The 14,240-nt window shown below is 33.8% G+C and overlaps 1 protein-coding gene and 1 pseudogene across 2 annotated transcripts in view; both read left to right on the top strand.

The window, feature by feature from the left end:
* The window catches only part of PGAP1 (post-GPI attachment to proteins inositol deacylase 1), a 69,608-nt gene that overhangs the window by 26,292 nt on the left and 29,076 nt on the right, over positions 1–14,240 (top strand). For both annotated transcript variants that reach the window (XM_019741321.2, XM_074339617.1), the window contains 6 exons: positions 2,408–2,513; positions 3,254–3,309; positions 4,689–4,772; positions 7,282–7,328; positions 7,741–7,792; positions 11,246–11,323. In XM_019741321.2, coding sequence (XP_019596880.1) covers positions 2,408–2,513; positions 3,254–3,309; positions 4,689–4,772; positions 7,282–7,328; positions 7,741–7,792; positions 11,246–11,323 — 423 coding nt within the window. The remainder of the gene's footprint in view (positions 1–2,407; positions 2,514–3,253; positions 3,310–4,688; positions 4,773–7,281; positions 7,329–7,740; positions 7,793–11,245; positions 11,324–14,240) is intronic.
* Positions 11,330–13,226, top strand: LOC109452414 (heterogeneous nuclear ribonucleoprotein H2; annotated as a pseudogene).

Genomic DNA, 14,240 nt, shown 5'->3' with positions numbered 1-14,240 from the left:
AATCAAAACTAATTTTGTATTAGACTGGGTTGATTGAAGTAATGAGTTTGCATCAGTGAAGTTAAATTTCACTTTTCCTTCACTCTAGTTACACAATATCTAGAGAACTATGTTCTGTTTTGTATATCGTATTTTAAGGAGGGACATTAATAAACTTGAGTTTATCCAGGAAAGGCAGTCAGAGTGGTGAAAGGTCTGAAACAGTTCTGTGAAAAACAGTTGAGTTTTTGAAGTTATTTAATCTATAGAAGAAATATTTCATTTGGATGGGGATATAACAGTCTTCAGTTTTTTGAAGGGCTGTCATATCAAAGCAGCAAGGAGTCAGATACTTGCTCTAAAAAAGGCACTCTCTTAGTAAGAATTGTTGAATTGGAATGTAGTATTTTGAAAAGTACCAGATTAGAAATGTTCAAGCAAATGCTGGATGACTTTCTAAGGCATTGAAAAGATTTAGTAGACCTGGGTCCTCACAGTCATTTCTTTATCATTCTCTCAGTATGTTGTGGAGAAAATCAATTCCCAGTCAGGGCCTCAATGTGAAGCTAGAGAACTAAATAGTGGTAGATTCTAAATGAATTTTATATTCCAGTACATTTTTTTAAAGAGAAGGTCTGATATAAAGTTGCCAGTGTTTATTGTGCTAGCTATTTTAAAACAGACAATAGAAAAATGCTATTATCTTCTTGCATTTTCATTTCATGAAAGAAAGGATATTTTGCCACAGAAAATAAGTAAAACAGAGTTAAGGAGTTTCCAAGGAAGTATAGTTGGCAGTTCGTATTTTCCCTAGTGACCAGTGAATTCTTTGTTAGATTGGCACTGGTCTGAGATGGGGAACTAAGTGTACTGGAATCACTAGATTGGAGGAGCACTTAACTGATTTGTACATCTTTATGAGGTGTGATCAAATAATGTGGTGAATGTTTAAATAAAAAAAAATGTTGCAGTAAAAGACATATTACCATTAATCCTCCTCAAAATACTCTCCCTCACTTCAAACACACTTATCCCATCAGTCTTGCCACTTTCTGAGTTAGTTCTGGAAGTCCTCTTTTGTGAGTGTCTTTAGTTGTGCTGTCGTGGCTGCCTTGATATGCTGAATTGATTCAAAATGTTTACCTTCCATGGTCATTTTGACTTTGGGAAAGAGCCAGAAGTTGTACGGTGCCAGATCCAGTGAATAAAGTGGATGAGAACACACTGTAATGTTTTTATTGGACAGAAATTGTCGTATACCAGAAGCGATGTGTGACATGGAGCCTTTCTCAGTTGTGATCACAAAACATGGTGAATGCTGCTGCCGAGTGCCGTCCAATGGAAAGGCAAGGACCTTCAATAAGGGAAGTGGCACGTTGAACCTTAGTAACAGTGTGTGACAAGTTTCAACTTGTTTAGTGCAGTCAGTCAGGTGTGAGCTATGGTTGAGGGAAGGTGTGTTTTAAAGTGTGCTATAAATCATCCTCCATTATGACAATGCTCTGTGTCACACATCACTTTTGGTATGGATGTTTGTCAAATAAAAACATTACGGTGTGTCCTCATCCACCTTATTCACCAGATCTGGCACTGTGCGACTTCTGGCTCCTCTCCAAAGTCAAAATGATTCAGGACATCGAGGCAGCCATGATAGCACAACTAAAGACTCTCACAAAAGAGGACTTCCAGAACTGCTTCAGAAAGTGGTGAGAATGATGAGCTAAGAGTATTTGAAGCAAGGTGGAGTATTTTGAGGGGGATTAATGGCAATGTATCTTTGACTGTAAAAAAATTTTTTTTATTTAAATACTTACCGTAGTTTTTTATCACACCTCATACCGTTTTTCCCCAAAAATAAGACCTAGATGTACATGGACCATCAGCTCTAATGTGTCTTTTGGAGCAAATATTAATATAAGACCTGGTATTATATTATATTATACTAGGTCTTATATAAGACCGGGTCTTATATTAAAATAAGACTGGGTGTTATGTTAATTTTTCTCCAAAAGATGCATTAGAGCTGATGGTCTGGCTAGGTCTTATTTTCGGGGAAACATGGTATATGATTTTTAATCAACTGTTACTTAAGAGGAACTATTGCATAATGATTAAAAGCATGGGCTCTGGAGCCTGACTGCCTGGGTTTGAATACTGGTCCAGACTCCTAATAGGAGCATGACCCCTGGGTAAGTTACTTAATTTTTCTGTGCTTTAGTTTCTTCATATTTAAAATACAGATAAGAAGGTTATTATCTCCTAGAGTTCTTGTGATGATTAAATAGTTACTAACATGTTAAGCACTTAGAATAGCATGTAGCCCAGAGTAAGTAACTATTGGCTCTTATCATTATTACTTGAAGCGAAGTTTCATTGAACTATCATAATGAATTTGAAAGGATACCAAATGTATCAATGTTCTTTCTAGATAACTGAAAATCCCAAGAAGAAATTGTCGGTTTTAAATCACCATTTTATAAGACACCCAGCAAAACATTTCGAGGAAAATCCAGCAATAATTTCTGACTTAACAGGTTAGTGGTAATGGTGTGTTTTAATTTTAAGTAGAGTTTTATTATTTTTATTAACAGTCAGTCTTTGAAACTGGGATACTTCAGGTACTGTAATCTTACTATATTGTGTTAATTTCTCTATGATGGTTTTTTCGAAATTCTTGGTTAAGGAAGGGAAAAAATAGAAAAGCAATTGGTAAGAAGTTGCTGGTAAAAATTTTGTCCTAAAGCTAACATGACAAGTTGAAAAATTTAAAAGATCGAGTTAAATGTCTGTATTCTCCTGACAGTGACATAAAATAAATGCCATATTATTCTTGACTCAGAACCTCACTATCAGGCATTCTTCAATTTTCTTTTGAATTAAAAGCATATGTTTTGCTGGTAAATCTTTCTTTTAAATATAATACTTGTCATACACTATTTATTTACTTGTCTTGTTTGGAAAATGAAATATTGATTTCCTTCTAGTGGTACTTCCTTAGAGTTAAGGATGCCAAATAGATTTAAAATGCTTTACTTGCTGTGAATGCTGGTTAGTGATGAGTATATAGAGAACATCTCACTAGATTTTTTTATTTTAAAATAGCCAGTGTTCTGGAAACCACTTCTCTTTCAAATCCTGTTATGATTGAGAAGTATTTCACCAGCATTCAATAAAAGAAATTGTTTAATCTATCTATCTATCTATCTATCTATCTATCTATCTATCTATCTACATATATATATATGTCAAATAAATTAATTTCCTTTTACCTTAGGGACATCTATGTGGGTTCCAGTAAAAGTGTCAAAATGGACCTATGTGGCTTACAATGTGAGTATACCACCAATGGACTGCTTTTACTTTTTTTAAAAAAAATTTAGTACTTATCTTTAAAAGCTAAAGACTCTTTAAAAAAGATAATTACATATCATTTTCCCACAATAAAGCAATTTAATAGTAATTTCTTAATAATAAATATCTAGTTGGTGTTCAGTTTCATAGTTTTGTAACTGTAAAATTTGTTGTTTCTTTTTCAGTTTTTTTAAATCAGGATACAAACAAGATCCACATAGTATTTGTTGAATGTCTCTTATTCCTCTTTTAATCTCCAATATTTACTTCACCACCATTTTTTTCCTTGCTGTTTATTTGCTGAGGAGAAAAAAAGTCATTTGTCCTGTAAAATTTCGGTCTTAATTTTCTGATTGCATTTTTGTGTTGTCACTGAATATGTTCCTTTGCCTACTCTTTTCCTGTGACTTACTAGTTGGATCTAGAAGCTTGATCAGATTCAGGTTTTTGTGTTTGCTAGACTCTTTTTTTGTGATGTTAGCAGCTATTGATGAATAATGCCTAGAGTCACTAATTCATTTAGGGGATTCAAAAATGATGATACTCTAATTTGAATATTCCTTCTTTATTAACTGGAACACTATATAGAAAAACTCCTCTTTATTTACTAAATTTGTCAAAAGTGGAACAAATCATAAAGGAAAAAAATGATCATAGCTTGAATCTTTGGTTCTTATAAGCACTGGTTTTCAGAATAGTGAGTTGTATTATGAACTCATGTATCTAAGGATATTTGTATCTGTCTAAACTGAAACACTAAAATTGTTCTATTTTTGATATTAAAGGCGATATTAGAATTGTTCTATCTTTGACCAGTGTAAGCCATTTCAAGTGAGGCTTCAGAATCTCTTTGATACAGTTGTCTCTTTAGTTGTCTTCGACAGTTTTCTCACTATCTAGTATGAAAAGATGTTTCAGAGCTTTTTGAATATCTCCTGCCTTAGACCTTGAATCAACTATTTTCTCTAAGGAACTATTCTGATATTTGGGAAATTACACCCCAAAACCATAATCTGGGCACTAGAGATGTTTATGGCTAGTAGGCTAGCATTTCTAGGCCTTTTCAATGAACAGAGAGCTAAGAAATGTATTTTATCTTTAACATAAGGCCAAAGAACCAAACCAAAACAAAACATGTGCATTCATACTGATACTTTTAAGACAAATTCAGGACTACAAGGTTTTTATCTGATTTCTCTATCTTACATCTGTATTATCTTCCCACTTCTAGAATATTGGTTCTCAGCAGCACCAGGAATAATAGAATTAGAAAATTAATGATTGCCTTATCTGGATTTTTGGATGATGAAATTACCTACTCTTGTGATAGTTTTATTGTGTTTTCTTTCTTTTTTTAGGAATCTGATAAAATATATTTTACATTTCCTCTTGCAAATCATAGAAAAATCTACACTCATGCCTATTGTCAGAGCACGATGCTGGTAAGCTAACTGTTACATTTTATGTAAATTTAAAAGGCTAACTGTTCACTTTTTAAATTCAACTACTATCTGTACATCTCATCTTTAGCTATATACTCTTACTAAAAATCTAATTAGTTGAAAATATTTGTCTTTAACAGAGTTTTGATTGAAAAGTATTCATTAAAATGTTTCTGTAGCTAATAATGTACACTGATCTATTATACCACTTAGTTGGTAGATTTTGCCACTTGATATATAATAAAGCATTTAGAAAAGATGGTTGGCAGGCATTGTGGACTAGGTGCCAATGAATACTAATTTTAATGGGATTACCAGAGTTTTGCATCCCTCACAGACTAGCATCTCTCAGCCTAAAATCTGGATGGGCAATTCATCCCACAAGATTCGGGTCCTGAGAGTGAAAATATTCATATTCAGTACTAAATTTCACATCAGAGTATCTGTATTATACTGAGAAAAATCCTTGCCAAAGTGCAAATTGTCCATTTGGCTTATTGGAGGATCCCTTTTCTGTAATTAATGTCCATGGGTATTAATTAGCATAAGGTCATATGGTGAATTTAAAACCATCTCCTCAGTTTTTATTATAGAAGTTTTCAAACAAAAGTAGAGAGAGAATACAATAACAAATTGTCATGGAACCATTGCATACAGCTTTAACAGTTATCAATTCTCTGCCATTCTAACTTCATTTGTCCCTTCCGCACTTTTTTTTTTTTGACTGAATAATTTTTTTAAAGCAAATTCTAGGCATTTTATCCTTTTATCCATAAACACTTCGATATATTTTTCTAACAAGTAAGAATTTTACACGTAACCACAACACCATTATTTTCATCCAAAAAATTACAAATTTCTTAATGTCATTGATATCCAGTCCATGTTCAGTTTTCCTCTGCTCAATTATGTTTAAGTTGGTGTGTTTGAATCAGAAGCCAAAGGGTGTACATTGCATTTGATTCATGGATTTTAACTCTTTTATTTGTTAAAGAAGGGTAATGTGCTCTCTCCAGAATTTTCCACCTTCTGGGGTTAGGTGATTGTATTCTTGTGGTGTCTTTTAACATGTATTTCTATCCCTTATGTTTTCTGTAAAATGGTAGTTAGATCTAAAATCTCGATTAGATTCAGATGAAATTTTTGTGTCAAGAATGTTTTATAAGTAGAGCTGTGTATCTTATCAGGGTGTATATAATATCTGCTTGTCACGCATTTAATAACTTAAAGTCTTACCAGTGGACTTAGGTGTTACCAGTGTGAGTCATCCATTATGAAGTTCCTAATCAATCTTTTATCTAATGGTTTTAGTTGCCATTGAGGTCTGTAGGCAGATTTTTTTTTTTTTTTCTTTAGAACTGCATTTTATGATCAAGTAGCATTTTCTTTTCTGTGTACTTCTGGAGTTAGTCGGCAATTCCTGAGTGACTTTTTCTAAGGTTTTCAATAGTTTTTGTAATTAGTTAGGGATGTTATTGTTCTACTGTGTTGGGTTATATCAACACAGTGTTTTAGGGTGGGCTTGAATAATACTTTATTCTGTTCATTGATGAATGAGTCGGAATTCCCTGTACACTGAAGTAAGTAGTGTGGAATATTGGCAATATTCATAATAAGGGCTATCTTTGAGGATAGGTTCCCTTAGTAGCTGCAAAAACCCATTATGAACGTGGGTTGGATCTTGAGAGGCTGCTAGATTTTCTAGATTTAAAGCAGTGTAGGCTATGCAGATTTGTTTTGTTGCTTTGCTTCATGTGACATTATTGTTCTGAGAAGCATAGGTAGTAACCAATACAGAAGTCACACAAGTATTTTGCCAACAGTAGAGAGCAGAGAAATACCATATTATTTTTTGTTTGTTTCATTCAGCTTTCGTTTCTTTATTCTTGAAAAATGTCTTAACATTTTATTAAGTTTCATGAGGGCACAAACTATGTCTGCTTTTTCTTTTCCTTGAGGGCATAATTCCTTTCTCAGTTGCGTAGAAGTTATCTGCCTGGTAATCAAATGAGACCTCAAATGATAAGCTAAAAGGCTGTACTTAGATTGTTATTTTTAATTACTTGGCTCTGGGTTTTTTTGTTTGTTGGTTGGTCTAAGAGTGCACCTCTAGTTGTTCATTTCTCTATTTTTGTTAAAATATATGTTACTTACTGACTATGTAACTACCTAAAGTATGGACTTTGCCAAACTCTGAAAACATTGGTTCAAAAATTAGAAATGCTTAGGTAATATACTGTGGAGAGATCCCATCAGGTCACTCTTTCTCATACTGCTACTCTAGGTTACTTGTTTACCTATCTTGTTGACATTAGACTTCTTTGCCTACCCTTGACCTATTTGACTTTTGAGAGGATCTTGGATACATTGCTAAATAGTAAGTTGCTATTTTATGTTTCCATTGTGCCTACTGACCCTATCATAAAACAGTAAAATATTGACAATGCCTATTTTACATAATTATTTTCTACAATATTTAGTGCGCTTTGTTTGTGTTATTAACCAACAGGATACAAATAGTTGGATTTTTGGCTGCATAAACAGCACTTCTATGTGGTGAGTCTTTTGAACCTCTATTGGTCATTTTTCTCAACATAAACAATACTCACGTATCACACTTTCACAGTAGCTTCATACATGGTGCTATACTATATTACAGTATTGATTTTAAGTAAAAAAAAAAAAAAGGAAATTAGCATACCAGTAATTTTTTTAAACATTGAAAGAGTTGGTTGCTAGGAAAAACACTTTTTTTGTTCCCAAAGGGTCTATGTGGATAGAATGTATTAGATTAGACTTGTTAAACTTCATTTCATTAGAACTCTCCCTGATACTAGGTCTGTAGATGGTTTCTTTTTCCTCTGAAGCTTATTTATAATTTATAATACTTTAACATTATATACTGTAATATTATATTTATATAATAATATATTTGTCTTCTAATTATACTTTCATATTTATTTCATAGCCGGCAAGGGGTTGATTTGTCATGGAAAGCTGAACTGCTGCCAACAATTAAGGTAAATTATGGCTTTAGAATTTTAATATTTAGTTGAAAAAGTACTTGAGCCAATAGGCAATTTAGAATGTGCTCTTTTATTAATTCATCTAGGTATTAAATAAACTTGAGATTTGCTAATCTGCATTTTAGAAATATTTTCTCTAGAAATGAAAAAATTTGAAGGAGGATAATGTGATTTTTTTCCTAATTTTCAGAAGTAAAATCTAAGTTAACAATGATCTAAATTAAATTAAATCTATCTGTTATAGCATCATACCAAGAGCTAGATAAATTTTTAAAATTTGTTGTGAGAGTATGTTTGGAACGGTCTATCCTAAAATATGAGCTGAGTAGTGTATTTAGAATTCATTTCCTGAGAGGACCTACAGTCAGGAAGCGAGCATCTCAAAGAGACACAAAATCATTTTCCAGATCAACATCAGTTTGTGGTCAAGCATTTTGATAATGATCTACTTTTTCTAGTACTCATGGAATTTATTTAATAGTTGTTAGTGATTTCCTTAAGCAACTCTGCTAGGTCAGCAACCCTTTTTTACAAAAGGCTAATTTGCATCTCAAAAGCTATTATGGAGAATGTAAAATAAGTCTAAAATTTGATGAAAAAATCTGTTTTAATTTCCTAATTATATTTGTTATAACTAATAATCTCATGTCAGAACGGATAGTTTTCAGAATTCAAATAAATCTATACTTTAAAAATAAAATATGTTTTCATAATGAATAGAGTCATAGACTTGAAAGTAAAGTCATCCTGTTGGTCCCAATCATCTCCTACTGCAATTCAGTTACTTAGTTGTGCTTATTGTTTATATACAGTCAACTCTGTTACACCAACAGAGAGGAGCTTAAACATACTGAGAGGAATGGTAACAGAATGAATAATTGCAGTCACTTACACTTGACTTTGGAATGGTTGCAATTATTTTTTCTGTCACCTTGGTCACTCTTACTTTGTGGATATTAATTCATTTGGCTTTGTATTTATGAAACAAATACTGTAAGGAAGTAATTTGACTCATATAAACATGTTTAAGGTCTTTCACTGGTTTTATCTTTACATTTTAGGCAGGAGCAAAATGAAAGTATTAGGATATACTTATTGATCAATTCATAAAATATATTAAATATTTTCTTGAATATCCATTTTGGATATACTATCCATTCTGTAATTTAAAAGTTAGGAAGCAATAAATGATTTTTAAAAGCCTGATAAAATGTTACTTTGCTCCTTTTTTCTTAAAAGATATTTCTTGTATTATTTTTTTAATTTCAGAGATTAAACAATATATTCATCTAGTTCTAGGCCCCTGTGTTGTTTGTTCTTAATGTAAGAAACAGGTGGCTGAACAGCAAGAGAACAAACTCTTCCAGCTCCTTACTTTTTATAGTTAATACTAGAAGAGATTGCCAGGCAGCATTACAAGTGTACTAGAATTTATGGGGGGGTGGGGGGAGAATGAAAGAGAGAAGTTAGAAAACAAGGATTACAATATTCTGTAATCTTAAATGTCTTCAGTTGAAGAGTATTGTAATTATTAAAGTCAAATAAACTTTTCCATTATAATGAAAATCAAAATTACATGTAATATGTGTTACCATTTATAAAAAGTACACAGAATTACTTTCTCATGAAGTTGAAGGGAATGGAAAGATTAAAGTGAAAAAATGTTGTGGATTTTATTCATATTTTATTCATATTTATATAATTGATGAGAATCATTTCACTTTTGGCATCTCTGCTGACTGTACTGTTAATAAATAGATGGAAGCCTCCAGAAAGCACTTGTAAATTCAATTTTTAAATACCAATCACATGGACCTTTTCTGTCATTGGTACAATGGAGAAGTTTCTAAACACACAAACACAGAAAGCCAAGAATTTAGTAAGGACTTATTGCTAAAAACAAACAAAAAAATTAACTTTCAAAAGAAATCTAAGTTTTATGAGACAAATTACCCAGTCACTGCCTGATTAAATTGTATTTTGGCACCATAGCATTGCCTTACACACAACGGCAGAACTTCAAGGGTTTCTGACATCTCAGCTGGCTCATGTTTGATTTCCTCTGGGTGGTGCCTCAGCATTAAAGGCATTTTACTCTTGCAGCTTTACTAAAACTGAAAAATTTTCAAACTTCATATTAATCTTACCTGTCAACATAATGATTTGATGAATATTATTATATTGTCAAATTTCTACTGACAACATTGTAACTATGTTGTAACTTAACTTTACAAGGAAATGTATTTTGACATGGATTCTTTTTAAAAGTATTCTGATCCTAAAAAAAGAATATTGAGAAAAATGTTACTCTTGAGAATAAATAACAAAAGCTGTTAGAGTGGACAGTTACACGGAATATCCATGGTTCTTTCTAATTAATTTGTCTTTCATACTATCTATTATCTGTCTGGTTGGTCTCAGGTGCCTATGCTGTGGTTTGTGTGGCCCTTTTAAGACCGTTTCATTTATATTAGAATATATGTCTGTTGCAGAGACTTTGCTGAGTTGAGGTGAAGCCCAGGAGTTTTTTTAACAAGCACTCCCAAGTAAATCTGATCAGGTTGTTAGAGGGCCACTCATTGGCAGGCAGTTCTTTAGCTTCAGAACCTCTGCCTGGACTTGCCCACACAGGTGCATCTGAAGAACAATGGAGAAAGTTAAGTATCTGCAGAAATTTCTTAATGCATACAAATTGTTAACAACATATAAATACTCCCAACCCTACATGTACTTCCAGGAAAAAAAACTGTATTTGGTGGCTTCCTTTTCATTAAATAGGCCAGTCTCCTATCTACTTATTCCTCAAAATATGGACTGTAGGATCTGGTCTTAATTCTCTTGAACAGAATAGATGTTCGATTGGTGAGGTGTATTATTAGCCTTACTGTGCCTTCATGTCATTTACTGAAATAAGTTCCAGGGGATGATAGTCATATACATCATTAGCCACCAAGTCTGTACTACTTGGGGTAGATCACAGTCTTTTGAGATTAAGTTCTAACTCTTCTATCATATTTAGCATTCAGTCATTTATCAGCTGTTGAGTCTCTGACATATACTACCAAAATAAATATAGATGTAATACTGTAACATTACAAAACAAATAGACAAATTATAAAAAGAAAGACCAAATCTGGAAATAATTATGTAAAATATTTAAATTTAGTGTTAAATGTCATTTGTTTTTACATGAATGGACACAGTTCAAGGAATATTTTTGGTGATCCATATTTACATAATTATTAGGAATTTGACTTTCAGCAGGATTAACCCGAAATTGTAAACATGGGCATCTTATGAAGTATTGAACATAAAGTTTGAAATCTGTGTTTTTGTAACTTATTGAGTAAGAAATAGTGTTTGCAATTTATTTTTCTTTTAATGTTCTTTAATCTCTAAATGCCCTAAGAAATAATATCAGCTTTTTACTTTCATCTTTTTTTTTAGTCTCTGACGTTAAGACTTCAAGACTATCCATCTTTGTCTCATCTTGTTGTTTATGTACCATCTATTCATGGAAGTAAGGTAACAAATGGATTGAGGGTTGTTATCAGAATGTTTTGGGAAAATTCATGCTAAATATTTAAGTTGGTTTTTGATGACTTCTTCAGCACAGGGCTTATCTAAAACAATAGCCACTTTGGTGATTCACCTAAGATAGTTAGGATCAGCTACTCTAACTTGAACTAAGCAGAATAAACCCAAGTCTCCTTGTTCCAAGTGGGATTTAGTTATACTTTTATCAGTCTTTCAAAATCTTCTATTACAACTGAAAAAAGAGAAACAAAATGTTGATTATTGAGTGCCCGTTTATGTGTAAACTCTATGCCAGGAATGATAGAAGGCACACAAATGAGGAAGAAACAAACCCTGTTCTCAAAAAGCTAAGTACTCTTGGGGAAGAGAAATATATTTGGAAATAGGGAAGAGTGACGATACAAGAGGTACCTAAAAATATATATCAAATCAGAATATAGCAAACATATGACAAGTGTAGATTTTTTCTCAGCCATGCTGAAGCCACATATTCAGTCTGTCTCGCTGCCAGAACCCACTAAGAGACGATGATACTGGGAACCAAAGGCTGGGAGGGATTCAAGGTGAAGGTCCGGGGCTTGCCTTGGTCTTGCTTGGCTGATGAAGTGCTGCAGTTTTTTTCTGACTGCAAAATTCAAAATGGGGTCTAGGGATTCATCTCATCTACACCAGAGAAGGCAGACCGAGTGGCGAGGCTTTTGTTGAACTTGAATCAGGAGGTGAAGTCCAATTGACCCAGAAAAAAGACAGAGAAACTGTGCGACACAGATATGTTGAAGCATTCAAGTCAAACAACGTTGAAATGGATTGGGTGTTGAAGCATACTGGTCCAAATAGTCCTGACACGCCCAATGATGGCTTTGCACGGCTTAGAGGACTACCCTTTGGATGTAGCAAGGAAGAAATTGTTCAGTTCTTCTCAGGGTTGGAAATTGTGCCAAATGGAATAACATTGCCGGAGCCCTTCCAGGGGAGGAGTATGGGAGAGGCCTTCGTGCAATTTGCTTCCCGGGAAATAGCTGAAAAGACTCTAAAGAAACACAAGGAAAGAAGAGGGCAGAGGTATATCGAAATCTTTAAGAGTAGTCCAGCTGAAGTTTGAACTCACTATGATCCACCACGAAAGCTTACGGCCATGGAGCGTCCAGGTCCCTATGACAGACCTGGGGCTGGCAGAGGGTTTAACAGCATGGACACGGGAACTGGTGTTGAAAGGATGAGGCATGGTGCTTATGGAGGCTATGATAATTATAATGGCTATAATAACGGCTATGGATTGGGGTCAGATAGATTTGGAAGAGACCTCAATTATTCTTTTTTCAGGAATGTCGGACCACAGATATGGGGATGGTGGCTCTACTTTCCAGAGCACAACAGACACTGTGCACATGTGGGGATTACCTTACAAAGCTACTGAGAATGACATTTATAATTTTTTCTCACCACTCCACTCTGTGAGAGTACATATTGAAATTGGTCTTGATGGCAGAGTAACTGGTCAAGTAGATGTTTGAGTTTGCAACTCATGAAGATGGCTGTGGCAGCTATGTCAAAAGACAAAGAAAATATGCAACACAGATATTTAGAACTCTTCTTGAATTCTACAGCAGGAGCAAGCATTGGTGCTTCTGGTAGCCAAATAATGGAAGGCATGGGCTTGTCAAATCAGTCCAGTTATGGGGGCCCGGCAAGCCAGCAGCTGGGTGGAGGTTATTGAGGCAGCTGTGGCAGCCAGAGCAGCAAGAGTGGATATGACCAAGTTTTACAGGAAAACTCCAGTGATTTTCAATCAAACATTGCATAGGCAGCCAAGGAGAAGTGAACAGCAGCTACTACCGTGTTTCCCTGAAAATAAGACCTAGCCAGACCATCAACTCTAATGCGTCTTTTGGAGCAAAAATTAATATAAGACCCAGTCTTATTTTACTATAATATAAGACTGGGTATAATATAATATAATATAATATAATATAATATAATATAATATAAATTAATATAATACAATACTTGGTCTTATGTTAATTTTTGCTCCAAAAGGCGCATTAGAACGGATGGTCCAGCTAGGTCTTATTTTCTGGGAAACATAGTATAATGGTGGAAGCCATGCATCTATGGGCGTGAACGGAATGGGAGGGATGTCTATCGTGTCCAGTATGAGGGGTGGGTGGGAAATGTAACCAGCCCCATCACTGACTCCTAGGCAACATTTTTTAAAGAAAGAAACAAAACTTAAGTTTAACAGTTTTGCAATACCAGCTTGTGATTTATGCTTACTCTAAGTGGAAATTAGGATTGTTTTAAAGACTTTCAGTTCAGTATTTTTGAACACAAACATTCATCTAGGATGTAACAACTAAGTTGAGTATAACTGTTAAACAATTTTTAGCTTTTCTCAAGTTAGTTCTATTGTAGGATGTACTTAAGCAGTAAGTGTATTTAGGTTAAAGCAGTTGAATTATGTTAAATGTTGCTCTTACGTCACATTACATTGAACACTTCGGGTGTCTGTTGAAAGACAGGCTTTTTTGTAAAACTCAGTATGGGAGCTGTGTCTACAATTAAAAGTGAAACATTTGGCATGTTTGTTAATTCTAGTTTCATTTAATAACTTCTAACGCACGCAAATTTAAGCTTGTTTTAAGTTAAAGGGGAAAATTTGAGACGCAATACCAATACTTTAGGGTTTTGGTCTTGGTATTTGTATGAAATTCTGAGGCCTTGATTTAAATCTTTCATTGTATTGTGATTTCCTTTTAGGGGTATTGCACTAAGTGAAACTTGTCAAATAAATATTCCTTTTAAAAACAAAACAAATAAAACCAAAAACAAAAAAAGGAAAGTGTAAAGAGGGCAAATATCTCTGATTGATGGAATCAAGAAAGGCTTTATTATGAGGTGAACTTAA

Source organism: Rhinolophus sinicus, linkage group LG01 (assembly GCF_036562045.2).
Source record: "Rhinolophus sinicus isolate RSC01 linkage group LG01, ASM3656204v1, whole genome shotgun sequence".
NCBI lineage: Eukaryota > Metazoa > Chordata > Mammalia > Chiroptera > Rhinolophidae > Rhinolophus > Rhinolophus sinicus.
This window is presented reverse-complemented; position numbering and strand designations above follow the sequence as displayed.